At 33.7% G+C, this 26,281-nt stretch overlaps 1 protein-coding gene and 1 long non-coding RNA gene across 2 annotated transcripts in view; one reads left to right on the forward strand and one right to left on the reverse strand.

Moving 5' to 3' along the window:
- Positions 1-669: 669 nt before the first annotated feature.
- Positions 670-8,549, reverse strand: Tll (nuclear receptor subfamily 2 group E member tailless). Its single transcript, XM_072909061.1, has 4 exons — positions 8,284-8,549; positions 2,717-2,953; positions 2,313-2,530; positions 670-1,674 (listed from the first exon to the last, which is right to left on the reverse strand). The coding sequence occupies exons 1-4, from the start codon at positions 8,348-8,350 to the stop codon at positions 1,009-1,011; spliced, it is 1,188 nt and encodes a 395-aa protein (XP_072765162.1). The 5' UTR covers positions 8,351-8,549; the 3' UTR covers positions 670-1,008.
- Positions 8,550-8,579: 30 nt separating this feature from the next.
- Positions 8,580-26,281, forward strand: part of LOC140675050 (uncharacterized) — a 73,802-nt gene continuing 56,100 nt past the window's right edge. Inside the window, exon 1 of the long non-coding RNA XR_012048309.1 lies at positions 8,580-8,758. This is a non-coding gene — a long non-coding RNA (uncharacterized lncRNA). The remainder of the gene's footprint in view (positions 8,759-26,281) is intronic.

The raw sequence follows: 26,281 nt of genomic DNA on the forward strand, positions 1-26,281 counted from the left end.
TTTTAAAAATAAATTCGTATGTAAGATTATATGAAAAGCAAGAAGAATACCTCAGGCCTTCTGTTAACGATAGATTTCTGAGATCATTCGCAGATAAATTAATATCAAAAGGTCGAGTAATATACTTAAAATGTTTATAAAGAAAAACAAAAGACATCTTTTATATGCTGAATATGTACTATGTACAAATATACACATTTCTACAAATGTCTAATTATATTATATTAAATTTCTATTATATTAAATAATTTTTTTATTAGTAATAATATATGCATATATATACGTTAACATTGATTAACTTTTGGCATGATAGACACTATTTGTTTGTAAAACACTTCGTAAGACAGTTTTGATAATTCGATGTACATCGCGTTTCAACTATCCCATATAATATTTACATTAATGTTGTTATTGATACAGCATTTGACGGATTGATTATTCCTATATAAATAAAAGAAATTTATAAAGCACTTTCAATAATAATATATACGGAATTAAATTAATATTGAGAATAAAATTCATTCTTCGAAGACATTTTCAATTATGTGGTATACTGTTTCTGCATTAATTAATCTGAGTATATATATATATTTATATATATATATATATAATATAAATATATATATATATATATATATATATATATATATATGTATATATATTGTACATCTGTATAAATTTTAATGTAAAACTCTATGAAAACAAAATTGATTTCAAATTAAAATCATATCCAATAGTTTTTATTTAAATAAAAATTTGTCTAAATAAAGAAAGGGGAAATAAAATAGCTTTAGTTTGGTCTGATTTGATAATGAAAAGTATTAGATAGAAATAATCAATTAGAATGAAAAATAAAAATTAGATATAATGACTGTATCTTCTTTTTTTTCTCCTTATATAAATAAAACAGATATTGAATATTAAAATAATGTCAACCAGATAAAAGAAAAACATAACAAACAAACTCTTTAGCTTCCGTTCTCAATGTTTCTGGATAATTTCACTACGTTACGACGTCTTGTACACGTCACAAATAATCCTTTCAATCGGGATCATACCGATAGTCCGCCTGAAGAAAAGTTCCTCGATAGCGTGTGTAGATACGGAGCGCAAACTGGGTAGCAATAATAATAATTTGCCGAACCTGAGAGCTCCGAAGGAGGCTCCACTAAGTCGCTGTCCCAGCGCCAGCTGCGCACTGTCTCTCAACCGGGAAACGGAGCTTGGATCTCTGAGTCGGCTTCCAGGACTAGGAGAGTTGGAACTATTTGTGCTGCGACTGCTGGACACTGGCTCACTCTCCAGACCTGCCTTAAAAAGCACTATCGCCCTGATGCAGGCAAACTCGTGTTGGTCTAAATTCATCGCGTTAAAACCAGCCAGAGTCTCGCGGAAACGAGTCACCTCGATCGTCAACCCGATAGTCTGAGGTGATAGCAGGGGCGTGGGGTCCAAATTCGGCAGCATTTGCGCCGCGGCTAGCAGAAAGAGCTCTCGCCAAGAGGATTCGAGTAACGTCAGTTGATCCTCCATAACAAGATTCGTGCCCGCCGCAAGATCCCGTGCCCAATGAACGTTCAAAAACAGCAATCTCGCTGCCTGCTCGCACATAGAGTCAGCCGCGATCGGGGAGATAATCGGCATGGCATGTAAATTTGTTATATTCGGTGGCATCTAAAAAAAAAAGTGATTCCAATGTTTTTTCGCATGTAAAAATCACTCTTGATTCTATAAAATCGTGTTTGCGTTTCGTAAATGCATATATAGAAATATACATTAATAACAGTAACGGCAGTAGAGAGCAAGGTTGAGAAAAATTAATACTGTAAATGTAATATAAATATTTAGAAACAAATCAGTTTATTAACATTTCGCGAAATCTATGAATATATTGTGAATAATTGTAAATTCGTTAAAGTAAATTCGAACGTTTCGAGCTCATTTTGAGTCTTCCTCGGCGCACATAAATAACTAAGAAAATAGTGAGTACAATGTCGGTCGCAATAAAAGTCGTTAAAAATAAAATTGAAAAGAATAAATAATAAAATTAAATAATAAAAAATATAAATAGAATAATAACGACATTGGGTCAGTCTTCTAAGAAAAATTGTAAAGTGTCAAGCCAAGATGATAATGATAGGTGTAGTTGTAATTTGAGATTAGTGACTCGAATTCAATAGCAGTTGAATCCTGGAAACGTTGTAGATGTAATATATAGATTTTATAAATATATTTAGATCGTAAGATGTCTGAAATTCTATGGAGATATTTTGAAAGAATTGATTCACAAATTTATATAAATCCGAACATACCTTTGAAATCGCTAATGCGTTGCAATATGCAGGATGCGTGAGAGAAGGATGGGGCGACGGTCCAGGTACAGGAACGCGTGATTCGGTCGGCGCTTTGGGTAAAGCGAGATCTAAAGCTGTTGGCGGCGCCATGCTAGCTATAATTTCGGGTTCTTTGAAGTATAGTGCCATTTGTCTACGAATTGTTGAATTTCGTGGACCTCGTTCGTGTTGCACGGCTATAAAAGAAACAGTACGTGATTTTTTGGTTATTAAGGTCGCGTAATTAATTAGTGAACGAAAATCTGACTTATTGGCTATATTGAAGTACATTTTACGAAAAGCTTTTACAAAAAAAGCTTTCAAAGAACGACACAAATGGAACGGTTACAACATTGACGTAAGAACGCCGATGCCTAAATTACCGTCTTTGTTCATGCCTGCCTGAATGCACTTTGCTAGCCTGCAGGCTCGACATTGATTCCGATGTGTCTTATCCACCATGCAACCCCCCTCGGACTTTGCCTTGCATACGTATTGCCGATTCCTTCTAATCGATCGTTTAAAGAAGCCAGCACATCCATCGCATGCGAATATACCGTAATGCTTTCCCGAGGAGTGATCTCGACAAACTTTACACGGTATATCGTAAAGAATGCGACCTGGAATAGAAAATATATATTTTTACATATAAAAAATTTGGTTGAAAAAAAGTGTTTTATTTTATGAAAAAGTAATTGATTAAAAATTTTTCTTTTTTAATTTGAAAAAAAAAATAATGCAATAGAAAAATAAATGCAAAGACGAAAGATTATTTTTTCATATTTTTGCGTACTTTAAAGTAATTCGTTAAAAATAATAAATTATATAAATATATTAGTTACATTATATATATATCATATACGTTAGTGCAATTTGATAGCTTTCCGATTGATTTTCGCAGCAACTTTATGAATTTCAAAAAATGCATTATTGACATAAAGAGACACTTCATCATTCCTTCGTCAATCTATTCGACACAAGCTACGTGTAAACTTTCTCGCGTTTCGCGAAAGAGTCGTCGCTGTCGCGAGAGGCGAGTAAGTATGGCATTGTCGATGACAATCGGTAGAAAGGGCGCGTTAATCTCGGCTTGTGAGAATGCCAGTATTTTGGTTGGAACCCGTTTACGAGCGACAACACGAACTCGCTGAATGCTTTGGACGTGAATGGATCGATTTGTCGCCAAGTTAGTCCCCGTTAGCCGTAGTATAACGCACATACGCATACACACGTACACACACTCACACACACGCATCTATACTTGCCTCTTCGGCACGCGGAGAATAAGGGAGAGGACGGGGGTGCGTGCGCTCGCAATAGGGCACCAACTCCTTGTCACGGGCTCCGCCTACGCTATTGAGTCCAACGAGATTGTGAATGGACCTGAATAGACCGGATGTGGCTGCTGCATTGAGGGACCCTAAGTGAGCAGCCAGAAATACGACACTTTGCTCGGTATCAGGCCCTGATCTTTCCCTCCATCAATACGTCGCATCGGTTTCTTTATCTCTGTCGTTCTGTGGTACTTATTACAACGATGGCGAATGGTGCGAGAACAATTCGGCCAGAATTCGTCTGAATTGCGAACGCGCACGCGATAAATACAACAACCTGTTGATTGGCGCGTCCAGCCGTTGGTGATGATTTTAAGCTACGAAGATATTTTATTAGTTCTCTCGCAGCCATGAAAGCTCTGAGAATGACGCATTCGGTTATAGAGCCCTCTTCCCTCCCCCCCCCCCAGCACTTACCGTTTCCTGCGTACTTTGATTATCAATAATGGCGATAAATCGCAAAGTTTTCTACCACTGCTTTTTCTTTGTAATATCTATGGTTAAAAGACGTTCACCCTTTTCTTGACAGTGATCCCGAGAGAAAAGACCTCGGTCTTTCTGAGGCTAAATCATTAATGAGAAGATGCGGTAATGCGCAAAGTGCAGTGCACATGTTCAAGAGAACACAGAAAGCAGATGGGTTGCGACTGAATGGCGGAACTTTCGCCGTAATATAAGGAATGTCCACTTTTCTTTTTCCCTTCGCAAGAGAGGGAAATTCGAAACTCTTGTGCGTGAACGCGCGCGTAAACGTTTATTGTGGCGCGCACACGCATCGGAATCACGCAATGCGTTTCTGCACTCGCCGTCACGTGACTGCATGAAATTTACATTCGGTCGACGAGTCATTCGCGATTGAATTTTTTATCGTCAAGGAATCGAGCTCTGTTATTCTGTTGAACGCCGATCATCTTCCTCTTGTCAAATATTCATTCAGGATTTTTATAGTAAACGGACTTTTTCTCCGTGTATATTATCCTAGGACGCGGGAAGGAGGGTGAGTGTAGGAAGGAGGTGGAGAGGAAGTCCCTTTACAGAGTATTGCTATAAAAATCGCATAAATATTTAATGAAACGCATGAATGCGCGCAAGCTCGCGTTTTCGATCGAGCATATATGCGAAAAATACTGTCATTAGCCGGACCGAAGGTGTGGCTCGAAAAAAATGAGGGGAATGTAAAATCGTGCGTTTGCCGTGCGGTACGCATTAGTAAGTATTGCTCTAAAGCGCGAGCGCATGTGTGCTCCACCCCCGTATCAATTATTTCATTTGAGCCGCGACTATCGACAAAAACTGACCGAATGTGCACCACGTCAGAATTATAAACTTCGACCAAAACATCCCGCACGTGAAATATCCAACATAACGGTAAAATGAGTAAAAGAAGGGAAAATGGGAGGGGTTGGGGGTTGCGCGAATACGGCCGGATGTGATTCACCGGATAGCGGGGTGGCTTTATTTCGGCTGTCGCGTTCTCTCTTTCTCTCCCGATAATACCGCGTGTTCGTGACCACGAAATTAAGGGAAAAGTTTGTCGCGCGCGCATCCTCGCGGCTTGCGCGTATTCGCATGCAAAGGGTGAACAAAGAGAGAACAAACCTGCGCTTCTAGGACCGACGACGAAAAGCGGCGTAAAACATTGTTCCCGGATCGTAGTCTCGCGTGCAAAATTACGAACTTCTCGATATAATTGTAAGGGGAGTGGACAGAGAGTCCGAGAGTCTCTTTAGTTTACGAAATTCACTGGCCTTATGCTCGGCGTACAATGGCCTCGCCATTTAGACACCACAAATTTTTCGTCGACAAAAAAATAGTCATTCTGCCGTCAAACTTTCTCTTTTACAAACTTTACTTTGTAATATGTCTGCGTGCGTCGCCGGGAACGAACTCGAAAGTCAGTTATCGTTAATATTATAATCGCGCACGTATCAAGTATTCATTATCATATTTAGTAAATTTTTTCTCGGAATAAAAATAATTAATAAAATGTTTAGGTATATTTGAAAAAAAAATCGCGCGTTTTAATTTGAGAAATATAGTGGACTTTGTTACAATGTCATAGGGTTACACGACTTACTTCTTGCCACTCTATCATTTCACGCCCCATCAGGTGGCACGCAGTAAATGAGCATGGGAATGTAGTAACATGTGTTAAAAACCAGCCGCTTGCTATCGATGTACTTCCAAATACATATATATAATAACACATATATATATCTATGTGTACAGTTGATCTATAATAAGGACGGTAATTATTCACGTCGTCTGTTTATTTTATTGATCCACCCCTCTTCTGCGTTTACAAAGATAACTTTATAACTTAAACAATTTCAAGCGACGAGATTGTTTGCAATCTTTCTAAATATTCTTTAATTAGATAATAATTAGAGATTCAATTAATGTATCTTAAGCATTATTTATCTTTGTATTGCAATTGATTTATTAATGAAAAAGAATTATATAATATAAACTGTGAGTCTGAATATAAAATAAAAGAGGGAACGTGCTATACCATAAACACACACACACACACACAATTCCACATACTCTTGGATAGCTCTGTAAAACCATGCGATAGTTTACTAATTAACCCAATGCGTCGCACTGATTGGGAACCAAATGACGCTGTATTCAACCACCCGCGACAACCTGTTAGCCGACCATCACGGTGATTCGTTCAGCCGCATCATTTCAAACCATCTGTCGTTACTTTCTCATGGATGACTTGCGCTCGGGGATGAATTGTTTTAAATGCAGGATTGTCTGCTATATTTAAAGGTACCACATGTTTGTTGTTTCACACGAGATAAAATTAGTATGCCGTGTAAGATACCATCGAAAATATTATAATCGACACACTGCGACCGATATTTATTTAAGATATTTCACAGGAATTTGTACGAATTTTATAAAGTTTTATTATTTATTGACATAAGCTAGACGCAGGTACTATATCATTTCTTTTTTAAATCAACCATCTTTGCATTGACAATATACCTCAAAGTATACTTCAAAGAATAACGACATTGTTTAGGTAAGAATTTAAAGTCACTGTAATAAACACGTATATATACATAAAAAGGACTTCAGAATTTCAAATTTAGGATTAAAAGTTAGGATTGTTTGTAATAACTGCTACAAAGAAAAAAGAAAACAAAAGGCAATTCTTTGAAGTATTTTTTACTTTTTTACCTAACCATCAATGCGAAGATGGGTCAGTTTAAAAAAAATGATATAGTACCTGCGTCTTTTAGCTTATGTCAACAAACAATAAAATTCTACAAAATACGTATAATTCCGTGAAATATTTTACAATAAATATCCTTTGTGTAAAGATTGATCGTTGCGTGTCGATTATAATATTCTCGAAATTATATTACACACGGCATGCTACTTTTATCTCGTGTGAAACAATAATCATGTGGTACCTTTAAATATAATAGCACATAAACCTTTTTTTTTTACTTCTCTTACACTTATTGCAAATAAATATTTTGTACATTTTTAAGAATGCGAAAGCATATTTAAGAAATTACTGTTAGTTATGTCATAAGGATTGTAAAACTGATAAGATAAAAGTGATTTTGGTATTGTTAACTTTTTACTTGTTCTCTCTTGTACTTATCGTTTACTTTATAGCTCTAAAATAAATGTTAGTATCATCAAAATTAAAATATTTATAAATTTGTACATTTAATTTAATATTCAACGACATTAGAATTGTAGCAAAAATAATGGCAAATTGAACAAGTATCAGAATACAAGAAGAACATTAAACAAAAACATTAATTATAAATTAAATAATAAGACAAATACGTTGATATTTTATTGATTTTGGCAAATATTATATTGCCCTTTAAATTCTGACCTCTTTGTGCGAGGGAATTTTCCATGACAATCGCAAGGGATCAATAATTCTTATTTTCTAATTTTATAAGACATGATACTAACAATAAGTGTTATACATAATACGCTGTCAGTAAAGAAATTAGTTTTTAAATATTTTCAAAACAAAACTGTCGTTACATTATTTACGCAGAATTTTTTTCTGAGTAGAGAAAAAGTTTCTGAATAAAAATAAATATTGTGATGATCGAAACTTAACCTTTAATAACAAAATCAAATAATAAGAAACAGTCACTTTTTGTTGTGATACAACGTCGGTTATTTTAACACTTATATAATCGCGATCATAATAAATGAGTACATAATATGTTAGAAAAATTGAGACTCAAAGACTATATGATTAGTTGCAATTTATTGGCTATAACTTGAAGATCTATTCTCATATCATATCAATGTAGCTGAATCGCTCGCGTCAAGTTTTACATTTTTTGTAATAATAGAAATTTTTGTAATAATGTATAATAAAATTAAAAAATTATACAATATTTTTATAAAAATATTAAAGCAATAATTTTATAAAAAATATCGAATTTAGTGCAATAAATTTCGAATAATTTTCATGTATTAAAAATGAAATCTCCTTGAAGCAAAGTATGTAATTCGCTTTTTGTTATTTCACGTGTAACAATAATGATCAATATACTGTACATATAATAGAAAAAGTGATACAAAGGATTAACTAAACCAATAAAAACAAGGATTCTATTTACTTGAAGACGCCGGCATCTTTGATGATGGAACTGGCATGTTTGACAACTGTGACTCCTGGTTCTGCATTCTTCGTGGTTCGTCACTACACTACGGTCACTCAGCGAGAAAATAACTATGATGAACCGCGTCTCACACAAAGAGAGTTTTTCTCAAAGTCGGACGACTGTTTTTCAAAAGGTTCCTCTTGCGCATTTATGACACTCTTTCTGGTCGCAACGGCACACTGAGAACTAACTCCGAGGTGAAATGTGACTGAAAGTCAGACTTTTTGATGCTAAGCTACCTTAGATCCTGCTTCGGTAAAGCTCATCTCATTGGTCGAGGGTTTCCCTACCCTCACCAAAGGGCGGACCAGTCGAAAGGAAGTGGTTCGCTCTCGGCGTGTCCGGGGGTTGAACGCTATCGCTATCGAAGCAATAGAGGGTTGCATCCCCGCCACTGCATTACTTTGCGAGAGTCATCCCCGAAATGAAGGTGAGAAAGAAGCTATCTTCTTCGCACCGCTTGTAATATACACGATATCTTTTCGTTATCTATACTTCTTTGTCCAGATCTTAACCCTCGCGTTTATTCTCAATGCTTTTTTGTTTGTTGTTTATACAAATATACATACATGCGTGCTCTTATTGCTTTTTTAAATTTTTTTTAAGCCTATTCATTTGCAGCTTAAATATTTTTTAAACAAATTTCAAGAAAGCTCGAATCAAGATTATTAAATCAGAAAATATTAGATTATTAAATTAAGATAAATAAAGCTCTTTATATATAAACAATTAAATTAGAAAGAAGGCTATTAAGAGCTAAACGCGGATGGTTGTGTGTCGGTTTCATAGAAATTAAATTCGCCCCAATATTTTTCTCACCTATATCTCTTGAGAGAGGGGATAAAATAAGGGGATTTATTAGAAATTCTCGAATATAAGAATTAATTATATTAAAGATTCTCGAATTGAGAATTAATGTATTTAATTATTCTTGGTAAAATACACCAAGAAAAATTGTGCAACAATCAGTTTCGTGGAAAAAATTTAATTTCTATGAAACCGACGCACAACCATCCGCGTTTAGCTCTTAATAGCCTTCTTTCTAATTTAATTAGATTATTATTATTTCTGATGTATTTTAATAAAAATTATTTTGTCTAAAACATGTGATTTAACAAAAAAATTAAACAACAAAGTATTAAAATTGTACATTTAAATATAAAATATTAATTGTTTTTTTTTAAAAGGATAAAAATATATATTTTTAAGCAAAATGTAACAATTGGAAAAAAAAATTGCTCATATTCTTTATAAACATTTAAATTGAAATTTGCGTAACAATCAAACAATTCTGCGTTAAAAATTTTCATAATGTCATGGAGTGCTAATAATCTATATAATCCTGCGGCCCGACCCAAAGAGACTCTGTTTAAGACCAGAATTAAATCCCTCACTCCCGTGGCCGTTGAAGATTCGCTGATGCGTGCTCCTTAGAGAAGGCTCAGGTAAAAGGTAGACTTTTGTTAAAATTTTGCCATTAAATGCCAGCAAGAGATACACGGAGGTTAAACGGCGAAGTGCATATACGTTGGAATAATAGCGACGTGGGCAGATGCGCCGTGGCTGACTCCCTGACTCCATCTTGAATTATCTCGTGCCTGATCCCTTCAGGATCCCCCTTCGTCTGTCTATGTATGTATGTATATGTAAACGCGAGACCGGGTTGGGGTGCGAGTTGTTCCTGCACTCGATGAATTACGCCAGGAATCCGTCATAACCGATGTAATATCACGGAGATTGGATCTCTCGATGGCGTATCGCGCTCCCCCTTCGAAAGAGTCCTATTCGAATCGATGCTATCTCCATAGATTACACCAGGTGTATTTTTGTGACGTGTCACAGGAGACACTCAGGATACTCTTCAATAATTCCAATTAATATGTGCACGTTATTAATCCTTTATATCGAGTCTCTAATAATTGAAGGTAAAATATTTAAATTCTTTCTAAATTATTTCTGTACAATTATATAGATTAAAAAAATTTAATATTATGAAAGTTGTTTCGATCATTTTTAATCACGTGCATTTTTTCTATTACAATATCTTTTCCGGATTTTCAATTAAATAATATAATTGTGAATCACAGATTGCTAAAAATTAGTGACGTTCATCCACGATTTTCTCGTGGATATAAATATACGGTTTAAATAACGCTTTTCCATGATCTTTCCTGGGCAAACACTGGCATTTCAAGAGATCCATGAACGCGTGGAAAAAATTTCTATCTGAATAGAGACGTATCCTCGAGATGTTTTGCACCCTCGACTTAGCCGCCATTGAGAGACAGAAGGCCCGACAAGGTCAAATGCTCGTCGGACCATGCACGTTTGGCTTTGGCGCAATATGTTGGGATAGGAGATTATCTACGTAACTGTCTCGGGAATACGGAGCCTGACAATGGCCACGGCTCCATCGTTCTGCGCCGTATTCACGAAGGGGGGAAAAGTTTCGCGAACCCGAGTAAGAGATTCGAGTCGCTTTGTCAAGAAGGCAAACGCGCCTAAACAGCTGGTAATGGGACTGAAATCAAAATACAATTGTCCACTACGGCAGCCATGGATTCTGTACTGCATGAAAACGCAGTACAATAACAGTTTGAAGGGAACAATGTTGTTTTAGGGTGACATTTTACTCGTGGATTGTCGTTGATTCGACGATGATTTTATTCGCACGCGATACGATAATATTTAGAAGTTAAGATAGAGACGACTTTAAAAGAGAATATATATTGTGTTCCATATTCATGCACTTAATATTAACTTAAAAACTTAAGAATACTTTTTCTCTGTTTTACAAAAAATTTATTATATCTAAAAGACACAAGAATAGAAAAAAAAATTTTTTTTGTGGTTTTCTTTCATTTCTCGTATCTTCATAAGTGCGAATAATACATAGGGAGTACATTCAAAATAGAATTAAAAAGTGTTACAAGAACGAAAATTCTTGATCCTCCGGCGCCTAGACACCGACAATAGAATATCGTAATATAGTAGTTCAGTACAAAGCTAGTTTAGTACAAATTCGTACCTAATCACCAACTTAGTCAACGGATCAAAGACCTCGTTTTTGAATAAGAATAAGAAAGTTCCTAAATGAGAATAAGAAATCCCGCGTAAAAGAGAAAATATTTAAGTAGCAACAAGGGGGGGAGAGGCGCCCTAGGATAACCTAGAAAAAACCAAATCCGCTCGCACGAGGCAGGTAAAAATAGTAAATCTTCTGAGGTTGCCGCTATCTTTAGCATCACAGCCATGTTTCGACCTGTTGAAACATAATCTCGCCTGGCCATTCATTGTTTGCTCGTTTGTTTATTAATATTGCATTTAGCGAGCTTTTGAAAATCTTTAAAATATTCACTATTTTTACGCCGCCTATTCAATAAGTTCCTTTTTTACCAAATATCTCGGTCTATCTCTCTCTCTTGTAGCTTATTTATGTGCTATCTTAAAAATCTCCTGCTTTCAAAAATTGTTATTAAATGAATTTTATTTTATTTTTGCACAACTATGATAATTTGACTTTATTTATTAAAATAATTTATATTGATATTTTGCAGAGCATATTTTTATGAAGAGAATCTTGAAAAAATTTTGACAGAAATTCAATTAAAATTGATTTATCTTTGCAAACGCTAGAAAAATATTAGAGTTTTGTTGTCTTTATTTTTTAGTTAGATGGCTCAATTTCTGCGTGAAATGACACTCATTATAGAAAATTTAAGGACGAAAGTTTTGTGACCGAATTTCACTATAAAGATTTCGTCTTTTATGGAAGTCCGTTGTAAGCCAAAAAGAAGCACCGATTCTTCCTAATCGCAGGCAAAATCTAGCAAATGTAGGTTGACATTTCCTTTCCCCAAGAGAATTGTCTAGGGTAGCCTGACATCGTTGTAATCCATGCTTATCATATGGTCGAATTACTTTGCTCTATAGAGCTGTAAGCTGTGAGCTGTGCCCGACAAAATTTGGTCTGAAATAGAATTGGGTTGGATTTTCCGAAATAATACTGACGAAGGCTCATAATAAGGCAAGCTAGCTTGTTGTGGAAAACCGTTAATGAAGAATAAACCCCACGTTTTGAACTGACTTTATCGTCTCTATTCTTCAGCTTTTCAGAAGGCAGCCTTTTATTAAATTCATTTGGCTTCCTCGCATTAGAAAAAAAAGTTCCGATCCGTTTTTATAACTTCTTAGAAACTGCGATTCTTTGTAAAAGAATGTAAAAAGATACGACAAAATACAAAGAACTTTATCCTCTTATTTTTATTTATAATTCCTTTTGTAAACAATAACTTCCTGTAAAAATACGATAAAAAGTAAAAAGAACTTTATTCTTATATTTCTACATATTTTTTATTGCTTTTTTTCGGTTTAATAATCGAGACAATAATTTTCATTTAAGAAGAAAGTTTGTCTTTTTGATGACTAGAAAAAGGAAAAAAACATAAGCAAATACCTACTGTTTTATCAATAACGCATTTGCAAATGTATTTAATTTCTTATAAAACGATTGCAATTTGATTTTATTATAATTTTAAACAAAAAAACTATATTTTAATTATTAACAAAATATTTTCATTATTTGCTATAGTCTGTTTTCAACTATTCTACGAGATATTAATTTTATAAAAGTGTCTTTTTCTTTCAATGCAATTTTGTTTTAATATAATGGATTTTCATTACTATTTTCCATACTGCCTTAATTATATATTTGCAATTAATTCTAATATATAATAATTCTATTAAGTAATTAATTCTAAAGTATGTGTATGTTTTTGTATGTCATACAACTACATTTATAATTATTATTTTATTAAATTTTTAAATCCTGCAGATTATATAATATCTTACATATAATTTGATAAATATCTCTTCATTGATTTTTAATTACTAAGAAAAAGAGACACGACAAGAGCGCGAATGACTTGAGATTAATTAGAATTTATATAATCGAGCAAATCGTTCGCCTATCAAAAACGTGATTAGAACAATGACGCAGCTACCTGTTGCTGCTTCCGTTTAGATACCGTGTATCAGCAACGTTAGATTGCATGGCAATGTTATGGGAACTAACAAGCATATGGTCGGGTCAATATCGCATAAAACGCGAGCACATCAGTGATGACCCCCGCGTTTTACCTGATCGTTGTGGGGGAGTAAAGCGGGTGCCCTTTGACGATGAAACATACAAAAATCCACCATATGCGCGAGCCCGGCGCTCATGAGAACACTCGAGTTTTTGGTTAAATATAATTTGACATGGGAAGCTGGCATGGAAAACACGTTGCGCGATGTATCAGCGATTCAAAAGAACTTTTCAAGCTGCAAAATGCTACGTGTGGAGCATCGAAAATCAACTAATCACTTTATAATGCTTTATAAAAAAACAGGTTTTCATTTTATCGTGGAGAAATCTTATTTTCGTAAAAAACACAGTGACAACAAATGAAATAATAAATGTTCAGGATAAAATTGCTTCTCGAATTAAATAAATTTTTATTAAAATTTGCTACGACAATAGACCGTAATGCTGACGCGACTTTTAACCTCTTCCGGCTGCTCGACGATCATAAATTTCGCCATCATGGAAGACGATACAGATGTAGAAAAAAAACGAAGACGCAAAGACGTCGACGTCCGTTAGTCGGCCGGAAGTTCTGTGTTATGAAAATCAGACGTCGGTTGGTCTAGTACCCGATGATACGTAACGAACTTTCCGGCGTTTTCGTGTTCTCCTTGTGTTCTCAAAGTGGGCGGTGCAGAGTAGAACGACAAGTAGTTGCACCGGCCAGCAGATCAGAAATCAGAGACGGCGCACCTTGAGAAAGAAGACGAAGGAGCTCCTTGAGGAGTACCTTGCAAGACGCGCATCCATCCTGGGCGGGGACATCCGGCCTCTGGTTACGCATTCATCTATACGCGAGGCTGCTTGTCATTATATCAGAAGAAAGAGAAAGCAAAACGATCGGTGGGAACCGTTCCTGGAACTAACTTGCTAAAGAGGACTTTATGATGCAACGTACTTTTGATGGGAGGATTAGTCTCCCTGTAGTTTAATTTTTATCGTGAAAAAAAAAAGATTTCAGTGAAAGAAAATCTAATAAAAAAAAAAAAAAAAGAGAGCGAGAGAAAAGTCTTGTACTTTACTTTATCAAGATTAAAAAAATTATGTAACAAAATTAGACTCTGGATAAAGTGTTACTCATTAAAATGATTTGATCTGATTCTGTAATATGGCCGACCATTTTGACGGGACCATTTCCATCTTGGACGCAAAGGGAATATGTCTTCTCGTGCGGATCATATAGACTTCGAGCAGCATGTAAGAAACATCCCCGTCGATTCCCGTAATCGTTTGTCCGTATTGACTGTAAAGCGCAGCTTTGAATGGTCTAAAAAAGCGCAACCCCCGACCAAGTGACGTAACTCGACCCCACTGTCACTGCTGACAGTACGCTGACAGTCGTTCCTTTGTCAGCATCCTTCTTCACCCACTCTTATATTCTCCTTTTTCTCTCCGTCGTTGGAAATAAAAATATATTTTTTAAATTTGTTTAATTGATTTTTTATTTAAGTAATTTATGTAATAATAATTGAAAGCAACAGCGAGTTTAAGACTATATTTTATATTGTTTATTTCAAATAAAAAACTTACGATATGAATATTTGTACGTCAGTAGAGTAGAATATAAAGCAAGAAAGTAGTGCTTGCTTATTATTATTAAAATATATAATTAAATAATAAAACTATTTATATATATAAAATATAATATTATTTCAGAGAATAAAATAATATATTAAATTACTTGAGAGAAAATTAATCACAATGTTAGAGTTTAATGATTATTCTATCATAATTAAGAAAAGAATTAGTCATATATAATATATAAATTTATCATCTTTCATATCTTATATATAATTTTCTTTATATTTATTATAGAATTTTTATTGTAAATTTCACTTGTGTTTAATCTATTTTTATATTTTTTGTAATATCTTTTCCCACTTTCCTGCTTCATCCATTTTTTTTCTCGACATAGCATCTCGTCTTCTTTTGACAGAATCTCGTCATCCCTTTCACAAGTTGCGCGCCTTTTTTTCGCTGGTCTCCTTGCTCTGTTAACGAGTGCCCCGTCGTTCGCTCCCATTTTGCTTCCTTCGGCTTCTCAAATTTCCACCAGCGGCGTTTCGACGCTCGCCTCCCCCTTTTCATTCGCGTCCTTGCCCGGACGATTCGCCTTTTGACGAAGTGCTTCTTTAGTTTGAAAACGCATGTTATTCAATACTCCCGCCCGCGTCAAACAAAGCGCTTCCGGAAGCCGTGAGACTTAACTATCTCGCCGCAGGTAGTTGATGCTGGCTGATTTACCCATTTGCGCAATAAATAAAAAATTTGAAATATAGAAAAGAAAACGTATTTTGTGTTAAGAGAACATACAAAAGCGAATAATTAAACAGTTTGAAACAGCACCAGACAAAACACAATTGTTGAGTGAAAGCTCTTTCTATTTCTTTGTTGAAAATCAGTATTATTTTCTTGACTACATTTTCGAAGTAAGAATGTGTCAACTGATAATTCATAGTTTATGACACTTTATGGCAGATCAAAAAAAAATTGAAATTCTTAAACTTCTTTATACATGGTCTTTATGTTGTTCGATCAACAGAACAATTCAATAAAAAATAACGCTTTCTTTCAAAAACTAGAATATTATAATTTTTTTCTTGTCTTTTATCCCGGTAAAATCTAGTCTTCAAAAATGATCTATTATCTTATTATGTCATTTAGAATATTGAAAATATTGAAAAAAATATTTAAAAAATGCATTAAAAAAGGTTTATTATACAAAAAGTTTATAATTATATTATATTATATGTATTCTGTAATTGTTTGTACATTGGATTTGGTATTGTACGGCAACTTTAATATTATTCAATTAGTTTAAACAGAGAACAAAAAATAGAATATAAAAAGATTCATTTGAAAACAGTTTGTCCTCTAAAGACAAAGTGAAATAAAGCCAAATGGATATATATATTTGTAAAAAACCGGATAATATTAGATTGTTTGGTAAGTTTTTTTAATTATATATTTATAAATATAAATATATATATAAACGACCAAACTAGCTAAAAATTCTTTATTTAATAATACGACGTTTCGACCATCTGATTGTGGTCCTTTTCAAGTGTCACTAAAAAAAAAAAACAATCAGCTTTTAATCAAGTACTAGCAATTTTAATCTAATATATATATATATATATATATATATATATATATATATATATATATTTCTTTTTATTTCTAAGTAAAAGATAAGAATATATATACATATATGTTTTTTTTATTTCTAACAATAAGTAAAAGACAAAAAACTTTTCGAAAACAATTCAAGATTTCGTTATTGAACACCTGTATTATTAAGAAAAGAGAATATCAGTTTATTAAATATCATAAAAAAATATATGAAAATCATTGAACCTATACATGTACGAAATCGCATGTACAAAGGTCTAACGGAACCTATCTAAGACGGCCATAAAGCTGTCGTCACTACAAAAAACATTGGTCATAAAGATAACCGAATTGTGAATCATAGTTAATACAATTGACTTGAAAGTTAATGTTAGTAGGGATGTTATATTTATCGTTCATGTTTCGTGTCATGATAAAAATTATCAAGCCATAATTTTAGTTAGAAATGATGAACAAATCTTAAGAAAATATACTTGAAAATAACTAAAATTTCAATTTTTTAAAAATAATAGATAAGTTTCAAAATATTTTAATTTATATAAAGCGATTTTTATGCCTAAAAAATTTTGAAACATATAAAAATTATGTCAAAGTGTTTGAAACTCTGTAATCATGTTTTTTGACATTTATATCTTTTTCCTTTTTCTTAAAAACATTCGATTGTTTTAAGTTTATTTAGAAATAAATAATAAATTATGATCTGATATGCGTTCGATTATAGAAATTGTAATTTTATTAAAAGAGAGTTAAACAAACTTGAAATTGTTAAAAAAATTATTCAATTTTATAATTAAAATTCATAAGAGCTCTACAAGAGTAACATATACAATAATAATAATAATAATAATAAGATCTTTCTCATTTATATATAGATACTATAGATTACTTTACATTAGCGTACATATCATTAATGAAAAGTGAATGATTGCTAACCAGAAATTGCTAATCGGGCGCTGTCAATCAATTTTCCAATTTTGTCGACAAAGTAGCGAGAGATAAACGGAAAAAAGAAGGTATCACGGGGTGGAGATGCGTGATTCATGCGGAGCATGGTGCGCGACGATCAAGGTAGGGAATAGCGCGACGATGAGAGAGAAAGATAGATATTTGTGGGAGAATATATGAAAAAAGGAAAGAAAACGGAGCGCACGTGTCCCTTCTATGGGAGCGTTCACACGGGAACCATCGTCGTCGGTTAATCTAATCATTCGAACGTAAGGTACAGCCATGTATACAAGATGCTCCTTTCCATTCGCAAAGTCTATGTTATCAGTTCAATTTTTATTTCTATTGTAATTTAATTTTTTTTTCGAGTAAACATCTTTATAACTAAATTCTTAAATTAAAATTGTGTTACATTGGAATTTTAAATTAAAAGTTTGAATTTAAAAGGAGTATGAAAAAAGAGAAAAAAAGAGAGACCTCTCACATATAAAATAATTAACATAAATATATGTATAAATATCTCATCTTGTACATCTTTCGACATATAATTTTTTAACCCAAAAATTTAATTCCTTTAAATAGATTTTTTATATTTATTCACTTATTTTTCTTAAGCATGAGAAACCTGAAACACCCCGTATACTAAAGCACCCGTGCAGCATCGTTCCTCCGTCATATTCCCTCATCCCCGCGACACCGTCCTCAGGTCGCGACGCCTGATCTCTATTCGCTTCCCCCGGTACACGACATTTCGCAGCCGTGTCAATGCGACCCCCGTTGAGAATTCCATTATCGCGGCCACGATTTATGCCCGTGCCGGATCGCGAACGACGAATGCGCACTCCTCGTTGAAATGGAAGCGAGCGCCGTCATCCTGCCCCCCTTTGTGCCTTGCCGATGGCGCGCGAAATGTATGTCGCGAGCGGGGGTGGTTTTCATAAGCGACGCTATTTTCACGCCGTACGACCTTGTGCGATTGGGTTATGGTGTCTGATTTATAGTGATTGAAAAAAAGATGACGAATTTGAAAGCGCACACTGTATCTGCGAATCAGATCTCCACATTATTTATTTAGAACTTATTTAGAATTAATGTCAATTCGATTAACAAGGTGTCCATTTATTAATCTCAAATAATCTCGTGCAAATATTTTAAATAAAAGTCATCATTTACTTATTTACTTTGCACATATCTGGAAAGTTTGACATTGTATGAAATCAGCTTTTAGAAAATTACTGCTATAAATATTGTTAAAAGTTTAATTATATTACGTTTATTAATTAAATATTAAAGTCTTTTATCTTTAAAATGCTCTCAATTGTCATATATCTCTCTTTTATCCACTTGCTTCTTTGAATTTGTCGATGACACAAGAGATAATGGAGAGCGAGAGAGGGATGCGACGGTTACCAGGTGTTAATGGAACCATTAAGAATCAGAGAAGGGGAATGTAGAGATCAAATCACACACCACGCCTTCCAGAACATACGCCTACAAACGGCTCCCGCATGCGCGATATATCCTACGACGCGTCTTATGGTGGTCGTTCGTGCCACAATAGTGCAGCGTGACATACACTTAACTATACACGATGTATTATGCGACCTGTTCGAAGGCCGACTCCCTTCCATACGCCACGTGTGAATTTCTGCCGGTGCACTTTAGGTAACAATGACGAATTCTATATCATCATGTCTAATAAATTACATATCGATGCTCCCCGAAAATAGTAATTTAGAATCCTCCCTAGAATTATAATTAAATTTGGATAACGTAAAATAGCTACTAAAAAAAATAATAGGTTTACTCTGTAATCCAATTAATTAGACGCACGCGCGGTTGCATGTCTTATATTAAAAGAATTCCAATATTCGTTTGTCAATATATAATATATAATTTTCTTCTTTCTTCATATATAATTATATAATAATAATATAGATTATAATTTCGTAAAATCGGAGCAACAGAGAGTATCTGGAGATTTACTTTATATATTTAAAACTATTTATTATAATTATAACAAATGTTGTAGACGAAGGGATAATAAATTGGTGATTATTAATATTTATCGAACTATCATGAAAACCACAGAGAGTAACGAAAGAAAAATGCAGGGAGGACACCATGCTTTTTACGAAGTACGAAGTTACGATGCAAATTGTAGAGCGCGTCATGCAACCCGCTTGCACGAAACGCATTCACCCCCACGTCACTATACACGTGGCTCACGTGAACGTCCATGAGAACTCGTAGCTCCGCAATGTCGTACAATCGTCATATGGAGCTCATTAGTCAACTAGCTGATGACGCGTAATGCCATCCACGCTCGAGTACTCTCGCGAAACTTTACAAAACATATACATACGAAACAAGCTAATCAACGTATGTATATGTTTTGTAAATTCAAATTGATAGAAAAATCATTATTCGATTAAAACACGATTCTTGAATTGCTCTTTTCCTAAAAGGCTACTTTATAGAATTATTTTGATTTTTCTTTCATGTGTCTTCTTAAAAATAATTTTATATTAAAAATATTATTAAAAATATAATTTTTAGCACAATATTATAATTATTTATTCAAAAGTACATAAATATTTGTTTTATTAATAATTAATATAAAAAACTGTATAAAAAATAATCAATATAAGAAATTGTATAAAAAATTTATGATATCGAAAATTTTATTACTAACAGGTTTTCGAAACCATTTTAGTAATATTCTTTTGTACAAACTTACAAAAAAGGAATAAAGGATTGCAAAGTAGGCAATGACACAGAAACGAATTAACACTGACAATGAATTTCTTAAAAACCTTTTAGAAAAGTATACTCGAGTATTGATAAAATTTCACAAAAACACAAAAAATGCACCATAATATTTTCGTTTTGTTGTCTAACTATATTATTACTCTAAGTATTTGTTAGTAGATTTCAGAAGTATATTTATGTACACATATATGAACATATATATTATAAGTGTCATATATTTTTAGTAATTAAAAAATATATTTTCCATGTCCAATATTATCATCCCTCTACATTTATAGTAATAATTTAAGAAAAAATTCCAAATTTAACTACATTCGACGGAATAAAAGAGGCAGAGAATTTATATAAAACAACAGAAGTAAAAGATAATGTCCCGCTTAGGAATTAATCGGAACAAGAGTAGCCGACGCGGATTCCACAATGGCACAGCGGGTGCTCGTGATATAAATATTTGTCTTGCAAGAGAACACGAGGGTGCCGGGGCAAGTGCGAGTCGACGTGAGGGATGGAGTGCCTCGCGGAGGGCTCGAGAAATAATGGCGTATACGCGTGTGCGCGCGTATGCGTGAATACGCACGAGAGTTAGAGTTCTACGGTTGAGAAAAACCCTCTCTTCGGTACTTGAAAGACAAAACATCTTGGTCGACATCGACCCGCATACTTCGCTTTTCAGGAGAGTTTTGTGGGAAAGTTTGTTCGATCTTTCCTTCGCTTTGATCCTTCGCGAAAAGGTGGCTCCTCTAATTTTTATGGTTATTGCACGCGTCAAAGCCATATTTTTCAAAGAAATCTTGATGGGCAGAAAAATGTAGAATCTATATTTGTTTTTGCAAAAAGGTGGCTTACGCTATTAATTTTTATGGTTATTACACGCGTCAAAGCTATATCTCAAAAGAAATCTTGATGACAAAAAAATATAGAACCTTTATTTTCAGGTATACGTTTTTAGTCATATCACAACATGTATATTTACATAATTTTTTGCTTATTTATTATCATTAATTTCTTATTGACTTTAGTATTTATATAATTGATTATTGATTTAATATTATATAATTAATTTTTATATATTAATTTTATATAATTGATTTTTTATTTAGAATCTATTTATTATTCTTGTATTTATTTACATGATAAAAAAATGAAAAAAGATCTTTAATCTTTTGTACTTCAAACATAATTTTAATTATTAAATTAATGTGTGAGTGTGACAGATTCTCCTAAGGGGTTAGCAACAGACGATGATTGATTCATACAAATAGCGCGTAACATTCAACATTAAGGTCTTCGTTTTGCTTATCGGATCTCTTTTGAAGGAAAAACGGTTCTCCCCGTCTCGCCGGCATATCTATATTCACAACGGCGCATAATGGCGGCTTCTCGAGATGGCAAGGACAAATCACTTAACGCGGTTGCGTCCAATGTTAGTGCGATGTCGGTGTACGATGTGACAAATTACTTCTCCATTATAGGCTATCGATGACACGCAGAATCGGAGATAAAATATGAAAGGTGCTCGCTCATGTCAAGATTTAATTAGCGGGATATGAGTGTCGGAATGCGCGGCAGCGATAATCTAATGAAAATGCTCTTGCCTTGCTGTGTGATTTTAATTATCGTATGAGATAATTATGATGGATAGAGTATGATGTGTAATTTCGTATTTATGTATGTAGATCGAGAGAAAACAAGAGAGAGAAAACTAAATTTTAGAGCTGCTATTTAATTACCGTTTGCTCGAACGATATTTACGATCATCCGGAATTCCTGCTAAATTTATTGCAGTCATTTAACTTATAAACGTTTCTTATCAATAACGGGATACAGATTGCAGTTTACTGTAAATTTTATGTCTCAAGATATTTTCACAAGACGGTTGATATATTTTAATACGACAAATAAAATGATAATTAGTAAAGCTGAAATAACTTCTGCTAAAATGGATCATTTATATTTTAAGGTCGTCAGCTTTCAAAGTTGAATTCATGATCATCGGAAAATATAATGTCCAATTCTTCATCTATTGAACAGTGTTATTAAAAGATTTAAAAAATTCTTTTTAGATACTCGATATAAAAATGTCAAACACATTCTCCAATTGCTTAAGATAAAAGCATAATTAATATAGTTTCCACGTCGCTCTTTGTATGCAAGATAGCGACTCGTTCTACATCATTGTCAATGACCCATAAAGCCATGATCAAAATTTATTCATATTTATGCGGCGCAACAGCCACCTCCATTCTAAACTGGTCGAACAGTCGTCAGATTGAAGATTGTGCAGACTGAGATTTCGACGACATTTCCAATTCGTTTTGTAGGCGTGCATCCCAAGGAGTCCTCGGAAGGAGAACAGAAGCGGCTGTTGAAGAGGCGAGAGGAGAAGGACGGATAGATTTTGAATGGATGCAGTATTCAATGTTTTATCAAAGATCTACGTTGGCTCTGAATGCCTCCGTCGACTGCCTTTGTACCAGTCGCGTTGCGAGCTGTAGAGATTCTTCTTGGAGGAATAAAGGCGTGGGAGGAGTGACGAGTCGCAAAGAACGAAGGATATACCAAGCTTCCTTTCTCTCCCTCTTTATCACACTGCAGAGTGGATCCTCCCCTTATTGTGATGGGGGAACAGTACGCACAGGTGGCATACCTTGTCACTCTTGGTACGTTCACGCACTGCTAATTTCCTATTCGTTATCCTCTGTATATGATCATTCAAACCGCTTTCCGAGATGCTTCTTCCGCGTCTGTCCCACTACCTGATGTTCGCAATGTACTGATAATCATATGTTGATTTGTAGCGATTAGTAATAATATAATATTGCTATCGGCATACGCAGCCAGCCATTATATCCTTTGAACTATATATATAGTATGTATATTAAATAACATGAATCTAAGATCTAAAGACTCTAAAAAAATGATTTAGAATCTTTAGAATATTAATAAAAATTTAAGATTAAAAATTATATAATTTTTTAATTTTTATAATGTAATATTTATACTTCAAAATAATGTTAAGATTTTATTGTTTTAATATTTTGAACTTTTTTTTCTTAAATAATAAAAATTAAAAGGGAACTCGAAATGTTTTGTATAAATGTTCGATTTGCGAAATTTTTACATTTTGAATTACTCACTATAAATAACAGTTTGATCATTAAATTCTTCTGCAAAGATAATATTTTACTCGATATCCCATTGTTCTACATTCTAAAATATTTCTCAAGATTCTGCGATCCCTCTATAACTTTTGAAAGCGCGGATCTTCTGGTTTTCGTACATTGATCCTCTAATCTTTCACCCTTAGAATCGCGTGAGAGCTACCTTTCTTTTTTCAACTGTAACACAATCTAAAGTTTCCTTTGTCGCGCGTGCAAATATACGAGGCACGTCGATAGTTTAAAGCAAAAGCATATAGTCACGTGTATCCCCGCGGGATGGGTGCGTGTCGCGCGTTTGCGCTTCCACTTTTGCGGCGCATATCCCGTTCCGGGCTCGCACCCTCTCGAGTACGCACTTCTAAATAGCGAGTCGTCGCGCCACGTCTGTCCGATCACGTCCTGACTGTCATGCGCGAGGGTAAAGGGGATTAGTATTTCAATTATTTGCACAATAAGAAGCGTGACCGGGTGGCGCACGTCGATGGACGATATATCGAGTGGCGGAGTCGCGTGACCGTGTTTATTCGCCGTCGAAACCCCAACGATTGGTCCTTTGAACGAACGCTATTCCTCTCTTAATCCGGCACACTGTACACGATAATCCGACCGTATAGCGGTAAGACCCTTTCCTAACTTACCGACTCTCACCTGAGTCAGGTGAGAGTCACCTGGTTCCATCTATACGATAAGACAGCGTGTAAATTGAGTGTAATTGATTGGAAAAAATTATCGTAGAAAAAATTTTTTAAATATATTTTTGGATAAAGAAAGAAAATTGCTTTCAAAAATTTAAAGCAAATATTAGAAATGTAATATATGTAATAGAAAATAGAAATGTATTATATATAAATAGAATAACATGCACTTTAGAAATATTTTGCATTTTTATTAGCTTTGTATTTAACAATTTTCAAAATTTATAAAAATTTTTAAACATTTCACTTAAGATATTCTCTGTTTGTCTATAACAAATTAATTGCGCTTTCGATCGACGGAACATACTAATATTTGTAACGCGTATAGACGTATCGTTATATTATGTTATTGTATATAAAATGACAAGAAACTCGGCAAGCAATTCAATTGTGAGCGACTTGCATGCGAGTTTTTTTGCACACTTTTTCGTAAGTTTAATGTTATATTATTAATTTTTTTATAATAATTGTTGCGCGTAAAAGATGAGAGTAAAATTTTATTGCTAAAATCGAAATCTGACATGTATTTCGATTACGATAGTAGTTATAGAAATGTTGAATTGTAAGATAATCAATATTCATGATTATATATTATATCAATATTAATGATTGGTGTCCTTGAAAAGGACGCACATCACGAGTGGCAACCGTCGCGAGTAGTTGAATTTCGGGAGTGTCGAGCAGAAAATGTTGAGTGTCGTGATTACGTTGGATTAAATTTCGTTAATAATAGTGATCTACATTTGCTCGGTACATCAATCGGTATATTAACTCGTATGCCGAGTAGCGTGTAAATCTCGTAGTATAATCGCGTTTTCGCTAATCGCCGAATGGCCATTCTGCATAGATGGATTTCAAGAATACCGGCTAGAAAAATATCAAATTGTTCCGTTGGACAAAAACATGGAGCCTCGCGGGCGATTCTCGAAATTGAAGGGAGGCAAACTTGTGTTATATGTATATAAATAAATTACGTCTCTCTTTCGTGCTAAACAAGTACGCTCATCTCAAGATAATCCGTCAAAGCTTTGTCGAGTTGTCTCTTTCTTATTAAGACAAGAAAAAAGCAATGGAACTATGACTGGTAAGTCTATAATTAATTAGATATATTTAATCCCCATGTAATGAATTGATATCAATTAGACGAGTTACGATTGAGTAAGTATAATAGTAAATATTGTTATTTTATGAATACACAATTGAAAAATATTTATTAATAATGTGATACAAATTATTTAAAAAATATACAATAAAAATTAAATGTACTTTTTGCATATATTTTTCTACATTTTTATACATTGTGTTATTTACATGATAAGCATATAAATAATATAATATATACTAACACATTAAATGTTATATGTATATCGTATAAAAGATGCACATAATTAATTTTACGTTTTATAAAATGCAGATTAAAAAATAGAAAATTTTATTACTATGTATCAAATACTAATATAAATGGTATGTTTGAAACTGGCATTTCACTTAGTAGAAACTTAATTATTGAGAACTTTGGTTTTATTTTTAATAGTTTTAGAGACCTTGATAGATTAACAAGTAGTTTTGAGCATTAAACAAAAAAAAAACAAAGAAATAACGCGAGGTATTAAGATACCAAGTTCAATGAAACGTTGCATCTCACTTTATTCTCGACGATTTTGTTAGCATTTTTCTTGTCAGATTTTAAGCACTTGAGACTACAGTAGTTCTACAAAAAGTTCGATGCGTAAAGATTATTAGAATATATTTGTTAAACAAATTAGCTCAAAATATTAAACGTACAAGTATCAAGGTGAGCCGCTAGTATTTCGCTCGTATTTCGATAGTTCTATCGGCTTTAAGTGAGGTTTCATTATTCTGCAATCAATTTTAATTTCTAGCGAGAATTCTATGTATATAAATTATTAAAATATTTATTAAACAAATTAAATTGTCTGAGACGTCAAATATATAATGTATGAAATTTTATTCAATAACACACCCTGAGAAATAAAAAAGAGAAAAAGAAACAAATATTAGATATATACTTTAATTAAATGTATTTTATTATAAAAGAGTGAGAAAGAAATAAATAAAGAAAATATATATTTTGATTAGTAATTACATGATATAGTTGCAAA

This window comes from Anoplolepis gracilipes, chromosome 17 (genome assembly GCF_047496725.1).
Source record: "Anoplolepis gracilipes chromosome 17, ASM4749672v1, whole genome shotgun sequence".
NCBI classification, from domain to species: domain Eukaryota; kingdom Metazoa; phylum Arthropoda; class Insecta; order Hymenoptera; family Formicidae; genus Anoplolepis; species Anoplolepis gracilipes.